At 45.4% G+C, this 20,496-nt stretch overlaps 1 protein-coding gene across 7 annotated transcripts in view; it reads left to right on the forward strand.

Annotated features, from left to right (window-relative positions):
* The first annotated feature begins 2,174 nt into the window (after positions 1-2,174).
* LOC126526292 (uncharacterized) overlaps positions 2,175-20,496 on the forward strand; it is a 34,328-nt gene continuing 16,006 nt past the window's right edge. For 2 of the 7 annotated variants that reach the window (XM_055068114.1, XM_050174201.2), the window contains exons 1-3: positions 2,175-2,721; positions 5,525-5,691; positions 16,813-16,882. In XM_055068114.1, the coding sequence (XP_054924089.1) occupies positions 2,454-2,721; positions 5,525-5,691; positions 16,813-16,882 (505 nt within the window). In that variant the 5' untranslated portion in view covers positions 2,175-2,453. Of the gene's footprint in view, positions 3,471-4,337; positions 4,657-5,524; positions 5,692-16,812; positions 16,883-20,496 lie in introns of those variants that run through there. The other 5 variants (XR_011895955.1, XM_055068115.1, XM_055068116.1 and 2 more) reach the window with 5 other exon arrangements.

The raw sequence follows: 20,496 nt of genomic DNA on the forward strand, positions 1-20,496 counted from the left end.
GCCAAGCTGTAGCATGATAAAACTCTTCATCCTGGTTCCATAATATGTTTTGTATGGATGGAATGCAGAAATAAAGATCATTAAATGAAACAAAACAGGAGATTTGGCGCATCTGTTTCTTGCTAAGCACTTTGAAATAATGCAAGCAGTTAGACTATCCCGCAACAGCTGACATGACCAATGCAAAACGAAACGTGTATGTGGACATCATCAGCCATTTGCAGCAGCACCTAGTCCACAATAGTGACAAAGCAGCATTCCAATCTTCCGAGCACTGCCTACGGCACAAGCCATGTGCAAACATATGAGGTGCGGGTTGCTGTGATGAGCTGCCATGATAGAGACAATTCAAGATGTTGCATGAGAGAAAAGGACCACACAACAAGCATTGGAACAGGAAAATACAGGCACAACGCCTACAGATAGGAAGACGCCTACAGATAGGAAGACAGAGGTATTTATCAGGGACCAAGCTGGTGTAACTGATATTGCAGTTGAGTTTGAGAGGAAGAAAAGTTGGGCAGGTCATGTGGTGCCCAGTGTAGATAACGGGTGGTCTGTTGGGAGTACCAGCATGGGTATTAAATGAAAGGAAACACAGCTGAGGACTATAAAGGTATAGGAAGTGTGATGACATGGCAAAATTCGCAGACTTTAAATAAATAGTCGGCCACGCATGAGGAAGTAAAAACCATTGAGAAAGAGCTACTTACTGCGAATGAGATAAAATTATGGCAGATCCAACATAACATTGAAGCTTAAAGTTAAAGCTTTCGTTGAGCTGATAAAGTTTATTGAAACATGTGCTTGTGCCTTTTCTTGAGGTCATGCAAGACCACATGTAGTGTGCATTAACGTCTAATGCATTTATTTGCCAACTCAAAAGCAGCAAACGAGGTACATTACTAGCATTCAATAGAGATTGATGTGTGCAGCATACCATAAATTTCTGCACTTCTTCTCCGAGGGATGCTTCATGAACCAAAGCCTTATGTTTGGACATGGAAGTCAAGTCAGATCTGGACGAAAACCTGTCACACACTGCAAACACTTCTGGAATCATTTTGAACTAAATGCCTTGCGAAGCAGTGGTTAGCAGATAACGAAGATTGTCTTTATGTTGCTTGACACAGTTGCTTGGATTGTGTTCCTGACATGGAGCTCTTGATGCTGCCCTTCTGGCAATGCTCAGAATTTCTCTTGCTTCACCTCATGATTCCATCATGAACTGCTGCTTTTCATCGACTGCTGCCTTTTTGTGGTGATATGCCTTGTGCCTAGGCTCGAGCACCGTTTCTTGTTGTCACTGATCCATTGTTGCCAGTTTTGGTGATATGATGTGCACCTAGCTTCAAGCATTGCTTCTCGTTGTTCTGGAGCCATCGTTGATATTCTGCGATGCAGAACTTTGGGTTTTGTTTCAAGCATCTGGTGCCGCTTGATGCCTTGTCTTGCTGCATAATGAAGCCTCGCCTACTCTGCAAGATGCTTCTTTTGGGCTTTTACGTCTTCCTCTGTTAGGCTGCGCTTGGCCCGGTTTCCATGAGCGTGATCTACCCGTTTTATTGCAAGTGGTTTTACATGGAAAGAAACAAGACATATCCCAGTGACATATAAACTCAATGCACCAATGGTCAAACGCTATCTCTGGTCACCACACCTCTCCAACTACACAGCCTATCACATCTTCCACACACCAGGAAGCGCCTTCTCTGTAAGCGAAGGATGCAAGTGGTCGTGGAATAGGCAGGGAAATATTGGCTTCAAAATAGGCTAGCGATGATTAAGCTACCTGACAAAGCATGCAAAGGTATGCGCGTCTGTACGCCGCCTTGTGCATCAATGCTGCGTTTTTCTTTTCTTACAGCGGAGCTGTCTTGGGCTAGTTTTCAATGTTTTGTGATTTGTGTGGGCAAGAACAATGGTGGTGTTTATAGAGCTAAAATAGCTTAAGCATAAAATAAAATCGTATCAGCATATGTGTCCCAGCTGCATTTGCAGCCAGATGTCAAAACCGGTGATGGACGATGGGTTTTGTTTTTTATTGTTCCCTATGTGCTTGCATATTCTCCAGTGACAACAGCATCCTCTGCATCCAGGCCCCAGGTGTCAAAGCAGGTGGTGGATGGCAGCATCGTTGTCAGCGCGCGTGTGTAGTCTCTCTCTTTGGAGAAGCTGCATCCTCGCCACATGTTTTTTTCTCAGAGAGCCCTGGTAGGTGGCACGTTTATGCCATCGTGTCTCAAAAACAATAGCAAAAGGAAAATCCGAAGAGCCAATGTATGTATCGAGGGCATTCACGTCATGGCTCTAAAGGTGAACAATGTAGTTTATCTCAGTTCCATTTCCCCCTTACAATGAGCAGGTCACGTGTCAGCCGGACTATGGAGTAAGAGCATGCGTAAGAATAGCAATGGTGAGAACAGAAGAGGGAATGTGCGTGGCGACAGCGGATGGCACAGAATGCCAACGAAGCTCGTGCGGCAAACACCAAGCGTATGCAGGTCGCCAGACAAGACGACGCATATCGCGAGGCAGAGAATGCTGCCCAGCGACTTCAGCGCAAATGTGTCAACATCGATCAGTCCAAGGGTGTGAACGCCAGGTTCCGAGTCTTCCTGGACCGTAACTTCGATGCCAGTTGCAACGTGCGTGACCGACCGTGGTTTGACAACAACCTTACTATGATCGCCAGTGTGACGGACGACGAGAAGCAGCAATGTGCGTTGAATGTATTAACATGGTGTTTCCCCGCGTTAAGAATGTGCCTACTTGTGTCATAGTGTCTTGTTTAATTTTATTTATATCATGAGAAGCCAACAAACAAAGACACCAAGGACAACATAGGGGAAACTACTTGTACTTACTAATTGAATTCAAGAAATGATACATTAATGGCAACGAAAGCGTATGAAAAAACAACTTGCCGCAGGTGGGGTACGATCCCACGTCTTCGGATTACGCGTGCGATGCTCGCATCGCTGTATGTGACTAACCTTCCGTAGTTTTTTCGGCATCCGGCAACAGAAACGGACTTGATTTCTAACGAACCCATACACAATGGGCTTCATTGTTTGTGTGTGATCACGTACGCGTGCAGTGCGGCGGCGCAGATGTCAAAATGCGGAACAGATTATAACGCTCGCCGTGAAAAATAGCGTGACGTCAAGGCTATCGCAGTACATAAGCAGGGGAGGTATCGGCGCTAAACACAGCTGCATTATCGATGGGGCGGACACGTATAGTTCGTACACTCGAAGAACAACATGCGTACGAGGAGCGCCGGAGGGAACAGCAACGCGAATGTAAACGGCGCCGGCGCGAAACGACCACCGACGAAGAACGTGCCCGCGATGCTGAACGAAAACGACAATCGCGAGCCCGGGCACCTGCGAACGAGCAACAACGCCAAGCTCGCAACGCAATACGGCGGCAGAGGTACCGGATGGACCGAGTGAACGACTTCAAAGGTGCGGATGCCAAGTCCCGAAGAGACTTGCTGGATAAAAAATGGCGACCATTCCACTCTGTGAATATGGAATGGCAGCGAAGGCACTTTGCTCTTCGTTTGATAGCTTAATTTTGAGTGTCCTCAGCTTTCGCTGCCATTCCATCTTCACAGAGTAGAATGGTTGTCATCTTTTTTTAAAGCCTCGGCTCGCAGGCGCGTATTTGCATTACATCCGAGTCTGTCAACTGCAGACACAGTGAGCGCGTAACATACGAGAACCAGCGTTACCGCGGCAATTTCGATCTCTGTCTTCATGGCAGTTGCAGAGCGGCGCTGCAAGACTGTCGGATTTCAGCCACGCTGTCACTACCACTGGGTGGCTGCCCACAGGTTGCAAAGCGTCGAGGTTGAAATGCCGAGAGCACGCGAGTGCAGCTTCTCGCCGTCAGCAACGCCGGGTGGTCATAGCACAACACATGCCATAGAATAAAGAACTAGGGTGGTTTTCTCCGCACTGTGGCAGGCCGTGGAGTCACTGGCATAGAGAAAGAAATACACTGGCAGGTAACACCATAGGTAACACTACAAATAAGCTTCTAAGCATAAAAACCGCTTGCTTCTTGGCCAATCCCCCATAGTGGTTATGCGCCTCTGTCTGGGACACAAGACAAGACAAAAGCTACATCCATGGTAATCGCCGGAAGTATCCATAAATGCGGACAGCAGCACAAATGTCTGTTTATTTTACCGGTGGTTGCTAATAATACTACACAGTAATAATACGCACATTGTTTAGTAAAGGAAGCGTTGCATAAGGCATTTGCTCAGGAGAACCCCCGTAGACACTAGCGCCACATTTCCCTCTAGGGTATTTATTTAGAAACTCTATGAATGTGAGAGCGCGCGGAACAGGAGAGGGGCACGAAGCAGACGCCCTTCGCTTTCGTACTTGTGTCGCGGGCGCGGTATCATGGATCGAGCCTCAGTGAGGAGAAATAGAAGTTCGAAGGAGTTCTGCAGCGTCCCGCAGTGCACGTCGGCGAGGTGGAAAGATGAAGCACTGTCGTTTCACAGATTTCCGTCTTTTTCGAACGACCGGCGAAGAAGGTCGATGTGGATTACAAATCTACGTATCGCCAAAGAAGTAACTCCAACGATGACTGTGTGCTCTCGCCACTTCACAAGGGACAACTTCTTTTACCCTGGTGGGTACGCCGCAGCGCCGATTAGGCATTTCTTGTGCTGTTCGAAGAACGTCGGCAGATGTTACTAATAACACGGCTGTGATGTGTGAACAGCTATAAGCCGTTGTGAATTCACAACGGTGTCATTATTTTAGTTGCCACCTGCAGGGCGTCAGTGTGGCGGCCTGAATATTGTAGCACAAAAAAAGAAGAGCAACTGAAGAAAGTCCGAGGAGTGTCCCGGAAAAGCTGTGGCAAATGCGTACACCCGGGGAACTTAAACAATGCCTCAACATCCGTACGTGTTTAGATAACACGGGACACTTTCGTCGCGATCGAGTCCGATCAGGATCGAATTTCTCGACCGTGAGTGGCTGCCTTACAGTTTGCGAAAAGGTGCAAATCGAGATCGAGTAATTGGATCCCGATTATAGGCTCGTCGTGATAGTGCGCGCGCCCCGTATATATACGTGGGACACCGCGGTATAATGCGTACGGTGCGTCGTCACGGTGCATTTTCAATCGAGCTCGACCGCTGTCCAATTTCTCAATCTCCATTGGCTCATTCGCGCAAGCTGCGAAAGAGAGCCAATCAGCATCTGTGAATTCGATCCCGAACGGGCTCGATATCGCGAACGAAAAGGCACCATGCGACACCTAGCTGTATAATGCCAGTAATTAAACTTCAGTTTCTTGTAAATTAATTCTGCACATATTCTATATGTAACCTGTGTGAACTTAAGTTCTGTCAATACGTTGGAATGAGATTATTGTGAAAGCCAATATGTGAAAGCGAGAAGAAAAACGCTGCCGTTTCTTACCATATGCCATTAAAACATATACAGAGGAAGTGCGGTTTAATTACTAACAAGATGCATTTATTTCTTAGGTATTAAGTGCTTGAGAAGACGACTCAAGCAAACAGCTGTTCCCACTGAGAACCTCCCAAAATTGGCAACACACGATGGGAGCAAAGCAATTCGATTAAAGAAGCTGTCCTTGGCTGGACACCATGCTGATCAGGTATACCTACAATATCTGGCATATAGTTGTGAGGTACACATTTTCCTGCATTTTCTTCTTTTTTTTTTGCAGAAACAGTGTGCAAAAATGGATGCAGGCAGAGAGAATAACGCTTGCACATCCAAACAAATAATGTTGCATGCATAGCAAGGTGTTTGTTGAGCTTGTTGGTTCATGATATGAAATAAGAAGTGCTAACAAAAAATGCAGACAAGACAGGGAACAGCCTAAGCGCTGGCCAATTACTGATGTGTTTCAGGAAAAGGTGAAAAGAGTGTACATGGTCTGCACATGCGGCAAAAATGAATACCACCAAGGGTGCTATAGAACAGAAAATAATGAAAAAATAAACGACAAAATTCAGATGGCTGTTTGTCACTAAGGGCCTTCTCTAGCTGTTTGCCCTTTCCAGCAACCTGTTTCCACCCTTTCTAAAGTTGACAGATGTGTCGCATTGCAATCGCCACCTCTCTGCTTCATGAAGAAAGCCTCCAAAAGCTTATGTGCCTTAGTGTACCTGCTTCTATGCAAAATCTTTATACTAGCAGTTTTCCTAGTGCACGGGCAGATGCGCGTATCCCTTGTTAGTTTAGTGACGTGATGCATTCTCGGGCCCAGTGATTCACGCACCACCAGTCTGCCCAATGTACATTCTGCAAGACAGAGGTATTTTGTAAACTACCCCGATAACACACTCCACAAACAGCCTTTTCCTCAGCGTTGCACTCTTTTCTTTCTTGGAATGTATGCGCAGAACTAAACAAGGTAGCTTGCAACGTGTAGATAATGTGTACGACAGGCACATTGGGCCTATTGACCACATTATGTGACACCGCTTAAGAATGTGCGACACCTAACTTCGTAAATGCAACATACCACTTCTGGGCTGTCTCTGCATGCTGTTTCTTGCTTACCTTTGCGATGGGGCCGTTTTTTCAGTCTCTAATGTGGCATTCTAGAAATCCACCACCAATGCACGCACTAGATGCCCAGCTTCATGGATATATTGCAGCTGATCGCTGAAACTGGATTGGGTGCAATGGCCACATAATTTTTGTAGGGCTGATTCTAAGTAGAAGGATGCAGTCACTTGCTTTCTTGGAGTAAGATGAACTGAAAGGTAGTATTTCCTTACTCACACAAAGTCCATACGTCAGACACATGTGGCTTGGTGATAGTGCGAGGTTAATGTTTAAGAACATCAAGCAGTCGTCCTCTAACAACTTATGTGTAAAAGTCCGCAAGCACTTAAAAAAGCACTCAGACGCTCAAGGAGTTATTGTGCTACTCCCAGTCTTCTCCATCTTTATTTAGCACTTTTTATTCTATTCTAGATGCACGTAAACTTGCACTATGCCTTGTTTCAGTGTGTTATTTCTGTACTTCTATTAACAGTGGAGTTATCACTTCATCTGCATTGTACTGTGCATAGGCTGGGCACATATACACTAGTCAAGCTTTGTTTCATCGTCTGTTGCCTGCCATAGCTTGAAAATATGCACACAGTGCACTTCTTCCTTGATGTTGGTAACACTTGCAGGACACAGTTGCTGCATTTTAATGAAAAGCACTTGATTCAGTACAGATACCAGCAGTCATGGAGGCATTGTATAATCAAGGGGTATAGGAGGCATAAGTGAATATCTTGAAAAATATCTACAAAGACACCACACCTACCTTGTTTCTCTACGATAGAAGTAGAAAATTACCTATTAAGAAAGGGGTCAGGTAAGGAGACAATCTCTCCAATGATATTCTCTACATACTTACATACTTACCGCCGATGCCCGGTATGGGCATCGGCGGTAGACGTGACCCGCTTCTCCGCAGTGGTAGCAGAGCGGGTGGTGGTCAGGAGCGCGCCAAATGTCCGTCTTCCTCGCGCAGGGGCGCTGGGCGACGGAATCGTGGCGTTAAAGAGCCCTGGCGCGGTCGTGCAGGGGGGCCTTGACGGCGGGCGACGGCGGCGTAGGTCATCGCTTCCGGCGAGGGCTGCGGTGATGCTGGCTGCACCTCAGGAATATCGCTCAGGCTCATCTTTGACGATTTCGGCGATTGAGGCTACTGGAGGCTGCGACCTGGGGTACAACTTCTGCAGCTCTTCCCGCACTACCGCTCTGATAGTTTCGCGCAGATCGTCGGTGACCAGTGATTGAATTCCTGTGTAGTTGGTAATGTTCGTGCGGCGGTTGAATTGCCGGTTCCGCATTTCAAGTGTCTTCTCGATGCTGGTGGCTTCGCGAAGGAACTCTACTACGGCCTTCGGTGGGCTTTGTATCATTGCGCCGAAAAGTTCTTCCTTCACACCACGCATGAGAAGGCGGACTTTCTTCTCCTCGGGCATATCTGGGTCGGCGTGGCGGAACAGACGGTTCATTTCTTCCGTGAAGATGGCAACGTTCTCGTTTGGTAGCTGCACTCGGGCGTCCAGCATGGCTTCGGCCTTTTCCTTGCGCACGACGCTCGTAAAGGTGCGCAGAAAGCCGCTACGGAAGAGGTCCCATGTTGTCAAGGTCGACTCCCGGTTCTCAAACCACGTTCTGGCGGCGTCTTCTAAGGCGAAGTAGACATGCCACAGCTTGTCGTCGGAGTCCCACTTGTTAAAAGTCGCGATTCGTTCGTATACGTTCCCAGCCAGGATTCCGGGTCTTCAGTCGCTGCTCCATGGAAGGTCGGTGGGTCCCGAGGTTGTTGTAGGATAACGGGGGACGCTGGGGCAGCCATTGGGATTGCTTATGACCACGATCTTCTTTGTCGACTCAGGTAGAAGTCCGTGCTCTAGGGCAGTCTTTGCAGTCTGCGGCTAGCACGCTGGTCTTGGGCGATGTTGGTTTTGCCCTCGCTCTTCGGGCTTGGATCGCGGCTTTGCGGTGGCGTTCGGTACATGAACGCACTATCACCTCCACCAGATGTCACGTGGTAGTGACGGTTAAAAAGACAGCAAAACTGATTAACGAAACGAGCGTTTTATTGGGCGAACTTCTGCCCTCAAAAACAGGCTACACTCGAAGAACAACGGTAGGGGCGAACACACTCGGCGATCGTCGAAAATCTTATCAGCGGGTCAAGCGCGTCGGCTTTTATACAGCAGTCGTCGAATGTTCCAGACTAATCGTTCGGACTCGCGTGCCTTCCACAAAGTTCTACACCATTCGCGTCAGGCGATGAAATCAGATAACACAAGGTTCGGCGACAACAGACAGCGGATAGAAACATCGATAACTTTCCAGAAACTTCGGATACATGCAGGCGCGCCCCGCGCTGTGCGATAACATTTGTTAAGCGGCGAAACGTGGTCGCCCGATAAAGTACACGTGTCAGTATAATATTGAATTTTTGCATTTCTTCACAGACACGCTCGGCAGTAACACGAGGATTAAATAACACTGCAGTTTAGGTTCTACCAGCACCACTTTCTTCTTTAACTTCTCAAAATTAGGCGGTTCATGACGTGTTTATCTTAAGTGGTGGTTTGAAGTACAACTAATTGAAACTTACAGCTGCTTGCAGAATACGAAAAGGAATGTGTCAATGTTTATTCCTTTTTCCGTGCTGCACGTTCAACTCACTTGAGCAATTTAATGGTACTGGTTGCTTGAGGAATATACATGACTAATCTGTTTAGCGAACTGACACAGGCTGCTCAACCCAATTTTTTTTAGTGAAATATGCCTTTTGGACCATATGCATGCAGCCAAAAAGAAGCCGAAGCGTCAATCCTTAGTAGTATGGGACATATTGAAGATGTCATAATTCCGTGGTGGAGGGTCAGAAATCAAGTGAAATATGTAATGCTTGGGGTGTCTTTCTTATGATGGTTTGTGAAGTTCTCTTTTATGTACCGGCGAAGCAAATAGTCCTCCATTTGTATAACTAAACAAAGCTGGATCGAGACATGGTGAGGCAGAAGGTGCTTCAATTTTCCCTTTCGAGGCAGCCTAAGCTGGCCTGTAGTATCTCGAGTATACTTTCATCATCATCATCATCAGCCTGGTTATGCCCACTGCAGGGCAAAGGCCTCTCCCATACTTCTCCAACTACCCCGGTCATGTACTAATTGTGGCCATGTTGTCCCTGCAAACTTCTTAATCTCATCCGCCCACCTAACTTTCTGCCGCCCTCTGCTACGCTTTCCTTCCCTTGGAATCCATTCCGTAACTCTTAATGACCATCGGTTATCTTCCCTCCTCATTACGTGTCCTGCCCATGCCCATTTCTTTTTCTTGATTTCAACTAAGATATCATTAACTCGCGTTTGTGCCCTCACCCAATCTGCTCTTTTCTTATCCCTTAACGTTATACCAATCATTCTTCTTTCCATAGCTCGTTGCGTCGTCCTCAATTTAAGTAGAACCCTTTTCGTAAGCCTCCAGGTTTCTGCCCCGTACGTGAGTACTGGTAAGACACAGCTGTTGTAAACTTTTCTCTTGAGGGATAATGGCAACCTGCTGTTCATGATCTGAGAATGCCTGCCAAACGCACCCCAGCCCATTCTTATTCTTCTGATTATTTCAGTCTCATGATCCGGATCCGCAGTCACTACCTGTCCTAATTATATGTATTCCCTTACCACTTCCAGTGCCTCACTACCTATTGTAAACTGCTGTTCCCTTCCGAGACTGTTAAACATTACTTTAGTTTTCTGCAGATTAATTTTTAGACCCACCCTTCGGCTTTGCCTCTCCAGGTCAGTGAGCATGCATTGAAGTTGGTCCCCTGAGTTACTAAGCAAGGCAATATCATCAGCGAATCTCAAGTTACTAAGGTATTCTCCATTAACTCTTATCCCCAATTCTTCCCAATCCAGGTCTCTGAATACCTCCTGTAAACACGCTGTGAATAGCATCGGAGAGATCGTATCTCCCTGCCTGACGCCTTTCTTTATTGGGATTTTGTTGCTTTCTTTATGGAGGACTGCGGTGGCTCTGGAGCCGCTATAGATATCTTTCAGTATTTTTACATATGGCTCGTCTACACCCTGATTACGCAATGCCTCCATGACTGCTGAGGTTTCGACTGAATCAAACGCTTTCTCGTAATCAATGAAAGCTATATATAAAGGTTGGTTATATTCCGCACATTTTTCTATCACCTGATTGATAGTGTGAATATCGTCTATTGTTGAGTAGCCTTTACGGAATCCTGTCTGGTCCTTTGGTTGACGGAAGTCTAAGGTGTTCCTGATTCTATTTGCAATTACCTTAGTAAATACTTTGTAGGCAACGGACAGTAAACTGATCGGTCTATAATTTTTCAAGTCTTTATCATCCCCTTTCTTATGGATTAGGATTATGTTAGCGTTTTTCCAAGATCCCGGTACCCTCGAAGTCATGAGGCATTGCGTATACAGGGTGGCCAGTTTCTCTAGAACAATCTGCCCACCATCCTTCAACCAGTGAAATATGGTGAAATATACTTTAGGCATTGCAATTGACGCTGTAAAAAATTGCTTCATGGTTTCAATTCAGAGTTGTAATGAACTGATGGGTTTTGGAACAATGCGTGCCTCGCCACAACGACAGTCGGTTGCTAGTTGCGTGAGGGGTGCCATATGGTTGATAAAGGCTACTGAGGGCCACCATGAAACATTTCATTGTTTACAATTGAGTGGCTCTCGATTTTAACCACAAAACATTTTTTCAGGTGATTGCCACTATGGTATTTGTGAATTAACTATTTAAATCCTCTACAGGACATGCCGTCGTGTTAGCAGGCATGTGTAATGCATTTTGTGGATGTCTGTTTCAGAGAGCAATGAAACTACTAGCAGCAAACTTTTTCATACGAAACGCAAGCCTAACTCTTTCTTTTACGCATTAATAATGTGGCCACTTTTAACTAGCACTACTCACCAGAATAATAAGAATGATGATGACAGCTTCACTGGGCAGTGTCTTTCTAACACGGATAACAAAACACCAATTAGTACCCTGATATTTATTCCATGTAAAACGCAATGTCTTTCATAGCTAAGTACTAAGGGAATGTTAAATGTTTAGCAAAGCACCATACACAACTTTGCATGTTGAATTTGCAGACATTCCTTTTATGCAAAATTTATGGACAGACACGGCACAAATATGCATTGCGAAACCAATAGGCCCCTTCAACGCTACATAGCTTGAGATATCTAAGCTGCAAGTTTTCTTGACTCCCGCGCTTTAGAAGGAACTGTGGTTCAGGCATGGCAGCAGAAAGAAGCCGACATATCCTTCAGTAAGTACAGCTTGAGCCACCCATACCCCACGCATACAGGAAAGGAACGAGCGCGCAACAGTCGAGCGAGCCGGAGCGAGCGGCGTCCTGGCCGTGATGGCCAGGACGCCGCTCCCTCTCGCGAGAGGGCGCTACTCCAAATTCTGACCGCTAATGGGTGCGATAACGAAACAGTTAAGCTACTGCAGTGGCCATAATGCGATCACCATTTTTTGGGCATTTGTGTGCCTATGCAAGATTATCCCTGCGGGTGTTAGCCTGCGCCACTCTCAGTTGTGTGTGTTACTTGCTTTCACCCAACGTGTTTGGATTCTTTACAATTTGCAAGCTCCCCCGAGCCGCGCACGAGAAGGTGTCTCACTTCCGTTTCTACTCACCATGCGGCGCTGCTGTTGCTGTCGGCCTAAAGCCCCTTTGTCGGCCCGAAGCACTTGTGCTCGGCAGCTGTTGCGAGAGCCTTCTCCGCCAGCCTTTTCTGAGCTGTTATGTCGAAACGTCAGTCTCATGGTTAAAGCAGTTAAATAACTATTGGCCTGAGTGGTAAGAGTAAGATAAAGAGCAGCGTAATGCAAGGTCAAGAAGAACTGATCGTTTAATTTCTTTGCGCTTTGTTTATCGCGCGCACTTCCGACGTTTAGCCCAAACATTTTAGTGTTTGTTAGAGTAATGCTTATTTGAGGGAATGCACAAAACAATAAGGAAAAGCTATAATTAGCTATGTTCCGTTCCGCTTCTAGACCACAGTCACAAAATTCCGCGCTCTGTTATCGACAGAGCGCGGAATTACAGAACGCTCTGTTACCGACAGAGCGCAGACTAGAGCAGGGTTTTGCATGTTGTTTTAGAATGGTAATTTCAGTCAACACAAACAAGCATTAAACGAAGACAAACTTAGTCGAAAGCATGGAGGAAATAGCTACAGAAGAAGAGATTTTTTATTTGCAAAGGCTGCCTTTTCTCTGTTTTCCAGCTGGCGATTTATGTCTCACATAAATATTTATGTGAGTCACAATGATGAAATGCCACACCTGGCATGTAAAAGTGGCCATGTGCTCTGCACATCCAAGTCGAGCAAGGTTTAGCAATTCCAGCTCGTCTAGCAGATCCCAAACGATATCCCCCAAGAAGGGACCTTCTGTTAAGGAAATAGAAACTGCTTTGTTTTTAGTATTTGTAAACTGTTGCATGTTTTTGGTGGGATGCTTTAGGCACCCTTGCTTGAAGCCCTTGTATAACGTAAGGTACGAGTCACTGCCAACAACTGGCACCGGAGAGCTGATATCTTCCATACAGGAAGGGGAAGTTGTGCTCGTATAGAATTCGTACACCACATATTTTTTTATTGAAATCAATATTAGGAGAGGTTGGCGCCTTTATGGCAGCATCGACTACTCCTTGTCATTTAGGAAAGGAAACAAATATGCGCAAAAAGGGAGAATAATGACACAATATGTGGTACTCAGTAGAACACCAGATGAATAAAAACTATACAGTTTAACAGAACATGAATCGCAAAGTTTTGTGTATGAGTTCAGTACACATGTGCATATATAAAGACAGATATTTTGAATAGCCAAACACACAACACAGGCAATTACACTGCAAGCACAGAACACAATCACACACTGCATAGAAATCACGATCACCACATAAATCAATATTTAACCTAGAACAACACCCGTATCACTCATTTAGCTTATTAGGATGAACTGAAACTTAATATTTCCCCGAAATGTTGGTGTCCTTGAAAAACTTCTTCAAAGCAAGAAGTGATCTTTTCTGAAGGCCCACAGTTCGCCATGGACCAAGTATCTTTTTTAGAGTGAATGGTCTTCTGTCTAAAAGCAACAAATTTGCTTGCAGTACCCTTCGTTATGGATCATACTTAGTGCACTCGAGGAGGAGATGATACACATCTTCGTCTGGATGACCACAAGAACACTGCGGACTAGAGGCACGTTTTATCCTGTATAAGAAGTGACTCGTAAATGCAGTTCCAAGCTGCAGGCGATGCACCAATGTTTCGAATTTTCTGTTTTCTCTTAGATTTTCTAGAATTGATAGGTTTATACATGGGTCTGTAAAGTATAACTCCGAGTCTTAGATTGCCGATCAGACCAGGTAGTTTTGCTGAGACGACAGGAAATCTGTCTCAGGAGCAGACGGACTTCACTACGCAAAAGGGAAAGATTGATTGTTTCTGCGTTATTGTGCGCCCAATTCGCAGCTGCGTCCGCTGCAGTATTACCAAGAATATTGCGATGCCCGGGTATCTACTGAAATCCAATTACGTGATTCCTTGTGCTTGCTTTTGTATGTTCTTTGAGCATCTCATACAACAATAATTTTTCTTATTGCTTTGTAGTAATGTGAGAGCGGCTTGCGAATTGCTAAAGATAACCCATTCTTGCGAATTCCTTTCTGATGTTATGAAACGCAAAGCACACATGATTGCAAACTGTTCTGCCACGGTCGAAGATGTCTCTTGGGATAATCTAAATGTTTCCTCTAGCGCCAAATGTGGAATGACGCATGCTGAAGTCGAGGAACGTTTATGACACGAGCCGTCTGTATATACATGGACGTACTGGGGATATAATGAGTAAATTTGGAAGCACACCGTTGGAAGCGAGTTCGCCTGCATGAACTAATTGAGTCCAGAATGCTCGAGTTAACTTCTGAAGCCGACTCGCCCAAAGACAGTCACAGTGACCACATTTATTCCAAGGGAGAAGTGTACGATAGCATCTCATACTACTTTTCAGGCTGTGCACCGCATAGCCCACCACAGCTGTGCACCACATGATCGAGTCCAGAATGACTCGATCAGCTCATGCAGGCGAGCTTGCTGCCAACGGTGTGCTTCTCTCGATTACTTCAGTGTGTCTTGAACACCCACAAGCACAGCACTCTGTGCACCCTCCACACTTCCACGCAGACCTCTCTTTAGAGGCGTGAAGAGACTAAGCAGTCGGAATATATGAGTAAAGTTCACACTTGAAAAAATACAGCTCGCTACTTCGATCAGGTGGCGGCGACAATGGGAAGGGACCGCGCCGGTAGGGCAAACAGCGTGACGAGCGCCCCCGCACGGCAGGAACCGGAAGAGCGCCACTCCGTGCGCCATAGCTTTCAAACTGAAAGGACTCCGAAAAAGTTATCACCCAACTGGCAACCCCCGTGCTTTCTCTGGCTTCATTACTTATTTGTCACAGAGTTGCAACTAATAAAGAATAAAGCCACTCAGTTCCCCTAATTATTGTTCTTCAAGATGTGTCTGTGCCAGAGAATATTGAATCATCTAATAGTAGCCTACTTATCTGGCTTGGAATAGTGTTCCAGCCATGTCTTGTTCTACAGAAAGAAACAAACCATGTGTTCTTGTAGTTAAAGCTATACATGTTTCTTGGTGTTCTGCCTGCAAAAAAGCTGTTGAGAGTCACTGTGGCATCTGTTTTGCTCAGGCAGTCACATGTCAGCTTTCTATATGAACACTCTTGTTTCACTGCAAATGTCATTGATTCCGCATGAAGCTGACAGAGGGCAATAGTGGCGTATGGCAATGCTAGAAAGAATCCATGTGTCACTGGACTTTTATTTCTGCTCTGCTTGACATGTCGTAAGAAACAGCTCTAACACCTATTTACTGTGCGGCGAGAATTGTGTTGCTGCCTGCCAGCTTTCACAAAATACGCCTCCATCTATTTTGCTTCTTGCGATTGTACTGTTTGTTCTCTTGGGCTTTTCAGTGATAACACCTGTTGGACACTTTTGAGGTGGGAAGGATCTTGTTGTTTTTGAGGTCTTCATAAAAGCAGTGCCACACCTTTTAGAACACAACACTTTTTTTTGTCTCTTTTTTTTCTGAACTAGATTACATTCAGGACAATGCAAAGCACACACAGCGATATCTAAAGGCCACACGACAGTTTACTGGGTTTCTCCAATAGGAAGCACTGGAGTGTAAAGTGCTTTGGGAACTTCATTATGAACACCCAATGCAGTATAAGTCAGTAGTCATGTCATGCTGGGCATAATGTCGTGGGTTTAATTCCTGGCTCTGATGATGACTGTATTGTAGTGGATGCAGAACGCAAAAACATTCACGTGCTGCACATTAAACCAGCTACAAGCATCAGCTTGGTGTTGTTGAAGGCTTAATTTCTGTTGAAACTGTCTGTATACGTATATTATGTAACAAAAAGAAAGTGCCATGGCATATGTACAGTAGTGAAAAAATGTGCTCTGTTATAATTCCTGTACAATAATCACTAGAAACGTAGTGCGCATTGTGAAGCATTGCTAAGTTGCAGGGTTTCGAGCATTTTCCTTGTAAAAGAAGTTTCACTACTGAAGTAATCGTAATTTCTACTGATGGAAGCATCGCCACATTAGCATTTGCAACACAAGTTTGGAGCAGTTGGGAAATTCTTTGCAATCTTATGGCATTGGCGGAAAGTTGCCGAGCTGCGCAAAAATTTGCACGTGAACTGGTCCATAAAAACTGAACACACGGTGCAGGAAAATGCAGTTCACAGTTCAGTGCACAGATTTACCAATGTGCCAGTTCTAAATCCGATATTTCCTGCCATACCTACATTGGCTGAATGACTGCGTCACCAATTTATTAAAAGGCTTATTTGCAGACTTCATGCACAGCGTTGCACACACTGTGCATGACCCTAAGTAAGTTTGTAGACTCTGAGGTCTCAATGAAAGTTCACGTGAAGGTGAATTTGGAAATCTTTGTTAGTCTGCATGTTTGCCGCAAGTGAACTGCAACACAGCTGTTTTGAGAAGCAGTTGCTTACTTTGTCTATTGCTGGCTATGCTGGTGTAGAAGGAAATTATTTTGACAGTGAAGTTCCTGAAGACTTCATTGCGTGTTGTACTTTAACATCCTATCCCTCAAATTTGTAATCAGTGAATGTTTTGCAGGTTAGTACTGTTCCCTGGGGATCATCAGAAACACTTCCAGGCTCATCTGAACGCAGCTTTCGAGGCACAGGTAAGTTTGCAGTTTTGTAGGCTTTTATTAACATTTGTCTGCTTGCTATGGTATAGTTGTTGTTTATCTATGTATAACTCATGCAGTGCACAGAAAGCAAGTGTGCTTGAAGGTTTTAGTACTGACAATGAATCGGTTAATTTACAGTGGTGTCAAATTTTAGCACATGACGTCCCAGGAAAATTTACACATTTGCTGACCAAATGATTAAACAATCAATGGACAGCAGAAAGCATGTGCTTCAGTGATTCAAGGTCCCCGTTTGCTACAAGATTACGGGGTATAAGACGAAAAGCATCAATATCAGCATGCAATATCACCAGTTGTCCACAAACGAGGCGGTTTCTGAAGTTGGACAGCTTCTGGATGTAGCTCGCTTGGCAGCTTAGGGCAGCACACCGTTTCTCAGATTTGGCTTCATACTCTTTCGTGAAGCATTGGTGCTCGTCTTCTTCACTGTACAATGAATTAACAGCAGAAAGCACATGCTTCAGTGATTCAGTACACTGTTCATGTGCGAAGCATGAAAATCGAATAAATAAATGACTGCTGCATCATCTCCGTTCTTGTCTTGTCCTTTACATTAATTTTATGTTATGAAGCCATAGGAACAAGCTTAAGTTGAGTCTCTATTGCAGTTGACGGATTCTACATCGAGCACTATGCCTCTTAGAGGTTTTCTTAACCCTTCCTCATGTCCTGCTCTTCTCATCTGTGCCACTTGCGATTTCCATCTGCTTAGATTCATTGGTAATGGCTCCTGAATCCCAAGGGCGGACCACATTGCTGGCCCTTTTTTTCTGTCTTGTGGTCATTTTCAGCACCTCTGCTTAATTGTGTATTTTGAGGCTTAGAGTCAAACAGAACTTATTATGAACTTTCTCCTACTAGCTTGTTCCCAGCCAGCACTGCCTGGATGCTATTTACTTCCCTGGGAACTTCCTTCGGGAGTGGTACACCACGTCCCATGTGTCCAAAGTTTGTATGGTGGAAGGTTCTTGTCACTTTAACTAAGAAGTCGTCCATAGTGATTCCAAAGCAACCTGTGAAAAAGATCAGGGGTGCTGTCATCTCTAAATGTGAAGAAGTCCTTGGATGCTCACCATATGCTGTGGCTGTGTCCAGGGGCGTAGCCAGGGGGGGGGGGGCTTATGGGGCTTCAGCCCCCCCCCCCGAAATTGTTTTGTGCTGTCATGCACCGCCTGCCAAAACAGCCCCTGTCGCCGGAAATCATTCCGGATTTTGTCTAGATTGTCTTTCTAAAGGACTTTTTGGCGTGATCATTGGGAACTCTGGCTGGATTTCGTGACAACGTCCTTGCACTGGGAGTCACATAACGCCAGGAGCCCCATCCAAGCACAAAGTTTCAAGGGCGTTTCGATGGCGAGTGGACTCGTCACGGCATCTCGTGGATGCCACGGAATCTGAGGAGCGCATGGATTTTAATTTCAAAACTTTATGTGTATACACTTCCCATAAACTTCTGATTCAAAAGGTGAATTGACATTTCGAAAGTCGCGTTTTACATTTTGAATTCCGGAACTTTGTGGCTTCAATGCTCTTATAAACATATGACTCAAAAGGTGCCCTGACATTTCTAAAATCGTACATCGGACCATATAACGAGACAAGCCAAATCAACATACTATCAGACAAGTTGACAAAGCACGCAGCGAGGTCCGATGAGACGAAGCATTGTGGTGGTTCATTTGTGCTGTCATGTCACAGAAAAGAATATCAACATTTTTTTTTCACCTGCGTCAAAGCATCCATGTGAAGGCACTAAAGCCAGCAAAGGTAACTACGCTCTTATTTATTTTTCTACTTTGACTTTTATTCACGAGGACACATTGAGCCTCTTTATTTCTCTTGTTCTCACTACCCGCAGGCTGCCAGAGCCAGCCAAAGCGCTTGCATTTTTCTTGTGTTGCCACGACCACAGCGCGGCGCACTTCGGTGCGCGTTGTTCTTTTTTATGGCCGAGTGGATTTTCACCTGGCAGAGTTTTGGACGCTTTCCGGCTAGCAGAAGAGAAAAAAAAAACAATGGTTGCTTGCTGGCATCAATATGGGGACTCGATGGATTGCAATGCGTTCGCTTGAGCGCAATCTCTTTGGAACGTCTTGTCTCGCCGGTGTAGGACACCGAGCTTTATGCATATAGTTCTCTGTGGATCAAGCGTCTCATGTTTTCTTCAATATTCCATCGGTAGGCCCAAAGTAGGCATTTGACTGTGGTCAACATGCTTTCCTTCACATTTATTTTTTTCATTTCGGTGCCACCGCCCAGCAAAAGAAAAAGTAAAGACATTGTTGCGGCGCAGCGAATTGTCGTATGGTTAAAGTTCGATTTTATTACTGCTTCTTTTAAAAAAAGTAATGGGCCACGCGACATTTCAGTTACTGGGTACTCGTATTAGATTATTGCGATAGCAAATACATGGGCACTCCAGGCGCATTCCTGCTGTCGCCGTCTCCCTCATTTCCGTATAAAGTCCAAGGGCGATAACATCGTGAACGCACGCGGCATGCTGCATGTGCGAGTGAAAGCGTAGGGGGAGGGGTGGCATGGGTGAGCCGACGATGGTGGCTCAGTCTTCTGTGCGCAGGGGAGAAAAGCGGGGAGGAAGCACGCTGCCTTATGTCGAGTGCGATTATCAGGAAGAGTGGACGGAGGGGGGGGGCTTAGGATTCTGTGATCTTTGAATCTGTGATTTCGCAACATGTTTACTTGCTTTGTTTGACACAGTATGTATAGTGACTTTTTCTTAGATACCTAGATCTATAGGAGACCTATACGTATATTCATTTTTTTTTGTTGCGAGGTTTTCTGTATACGTGCAGTGAACTTTGTTTCCGGTGACACTATTTTGCCCTTTATCAAGCTGTATCTTCCATTTATATAATCCATTGTATATTTGCATTTCTAATGCACGAAGGCGAGTCAAATGAAAGTGAGCCAACCCACCCTGCGCAATAATGGTTCGGTTGATTATCTACGAGGCATGCGCGTAGCACACAGGCATCTCTCACTTACAAAATTGACACGCAGGTGTGAGGAAAAATGTTGAGTGCTCTCATACACTGGGTTGAACATGGTTACGTGACATAATAGACGCTCCAAAAGTTGAACGGCGTGGTTTCGTGAGGTTTTTGACAGCTGAAGATGTTTCCCAAGAAGAATTTAGTAGCCGCATGGCTGCCTTTTACGTTGAACATTGCATTTCACTGGCCACTGTAAAGTGTTGGAGCAAACGGTTCAAAGAAAGACGTGAAAGCTGCAATGACGATTCAAGACGAGGCCACAGCCTCTGTGCAAGCACCCCCTACGTAATTGCAAAGGTTGACGAGCTGATTAGACAAGAACGGAGGATAAGCATAGAAAAACTGGCAGATTGTGTGAACATCAGTAATGGTTTGGTTCACACCATAATTCATGAACATCTCGTTCATTGGCTCTTGTGTGCGCAATGGATGCCCAACGTTTTGAACCACCACCAGAAGACGGAGAGGTTCGGTGCTGCCTTGACTCATCTCATCCGGTATCACAATGAGTGTGACTTCTTGTCGGCACTTGTGACCGGGGACGAATCATGGTGCCACTACTACGAGCCT

Source organism: Dermacentor andersoni, chromosome 8 (assembly GCF_023375885.2).
Source record: "Dermacentor andersoni chromosome 8, qqDerAnde1_hic_scaffold, whole genome shotgun sequence".
In the NCBI taxonomy this organism is placed as follows: domain Eukaryota; kingdom Metazoa; phylum Arthropoda; class Arachnida; order Ixodida; family Ixodidae; genus Dermacentor; species Dermacentor andersoni.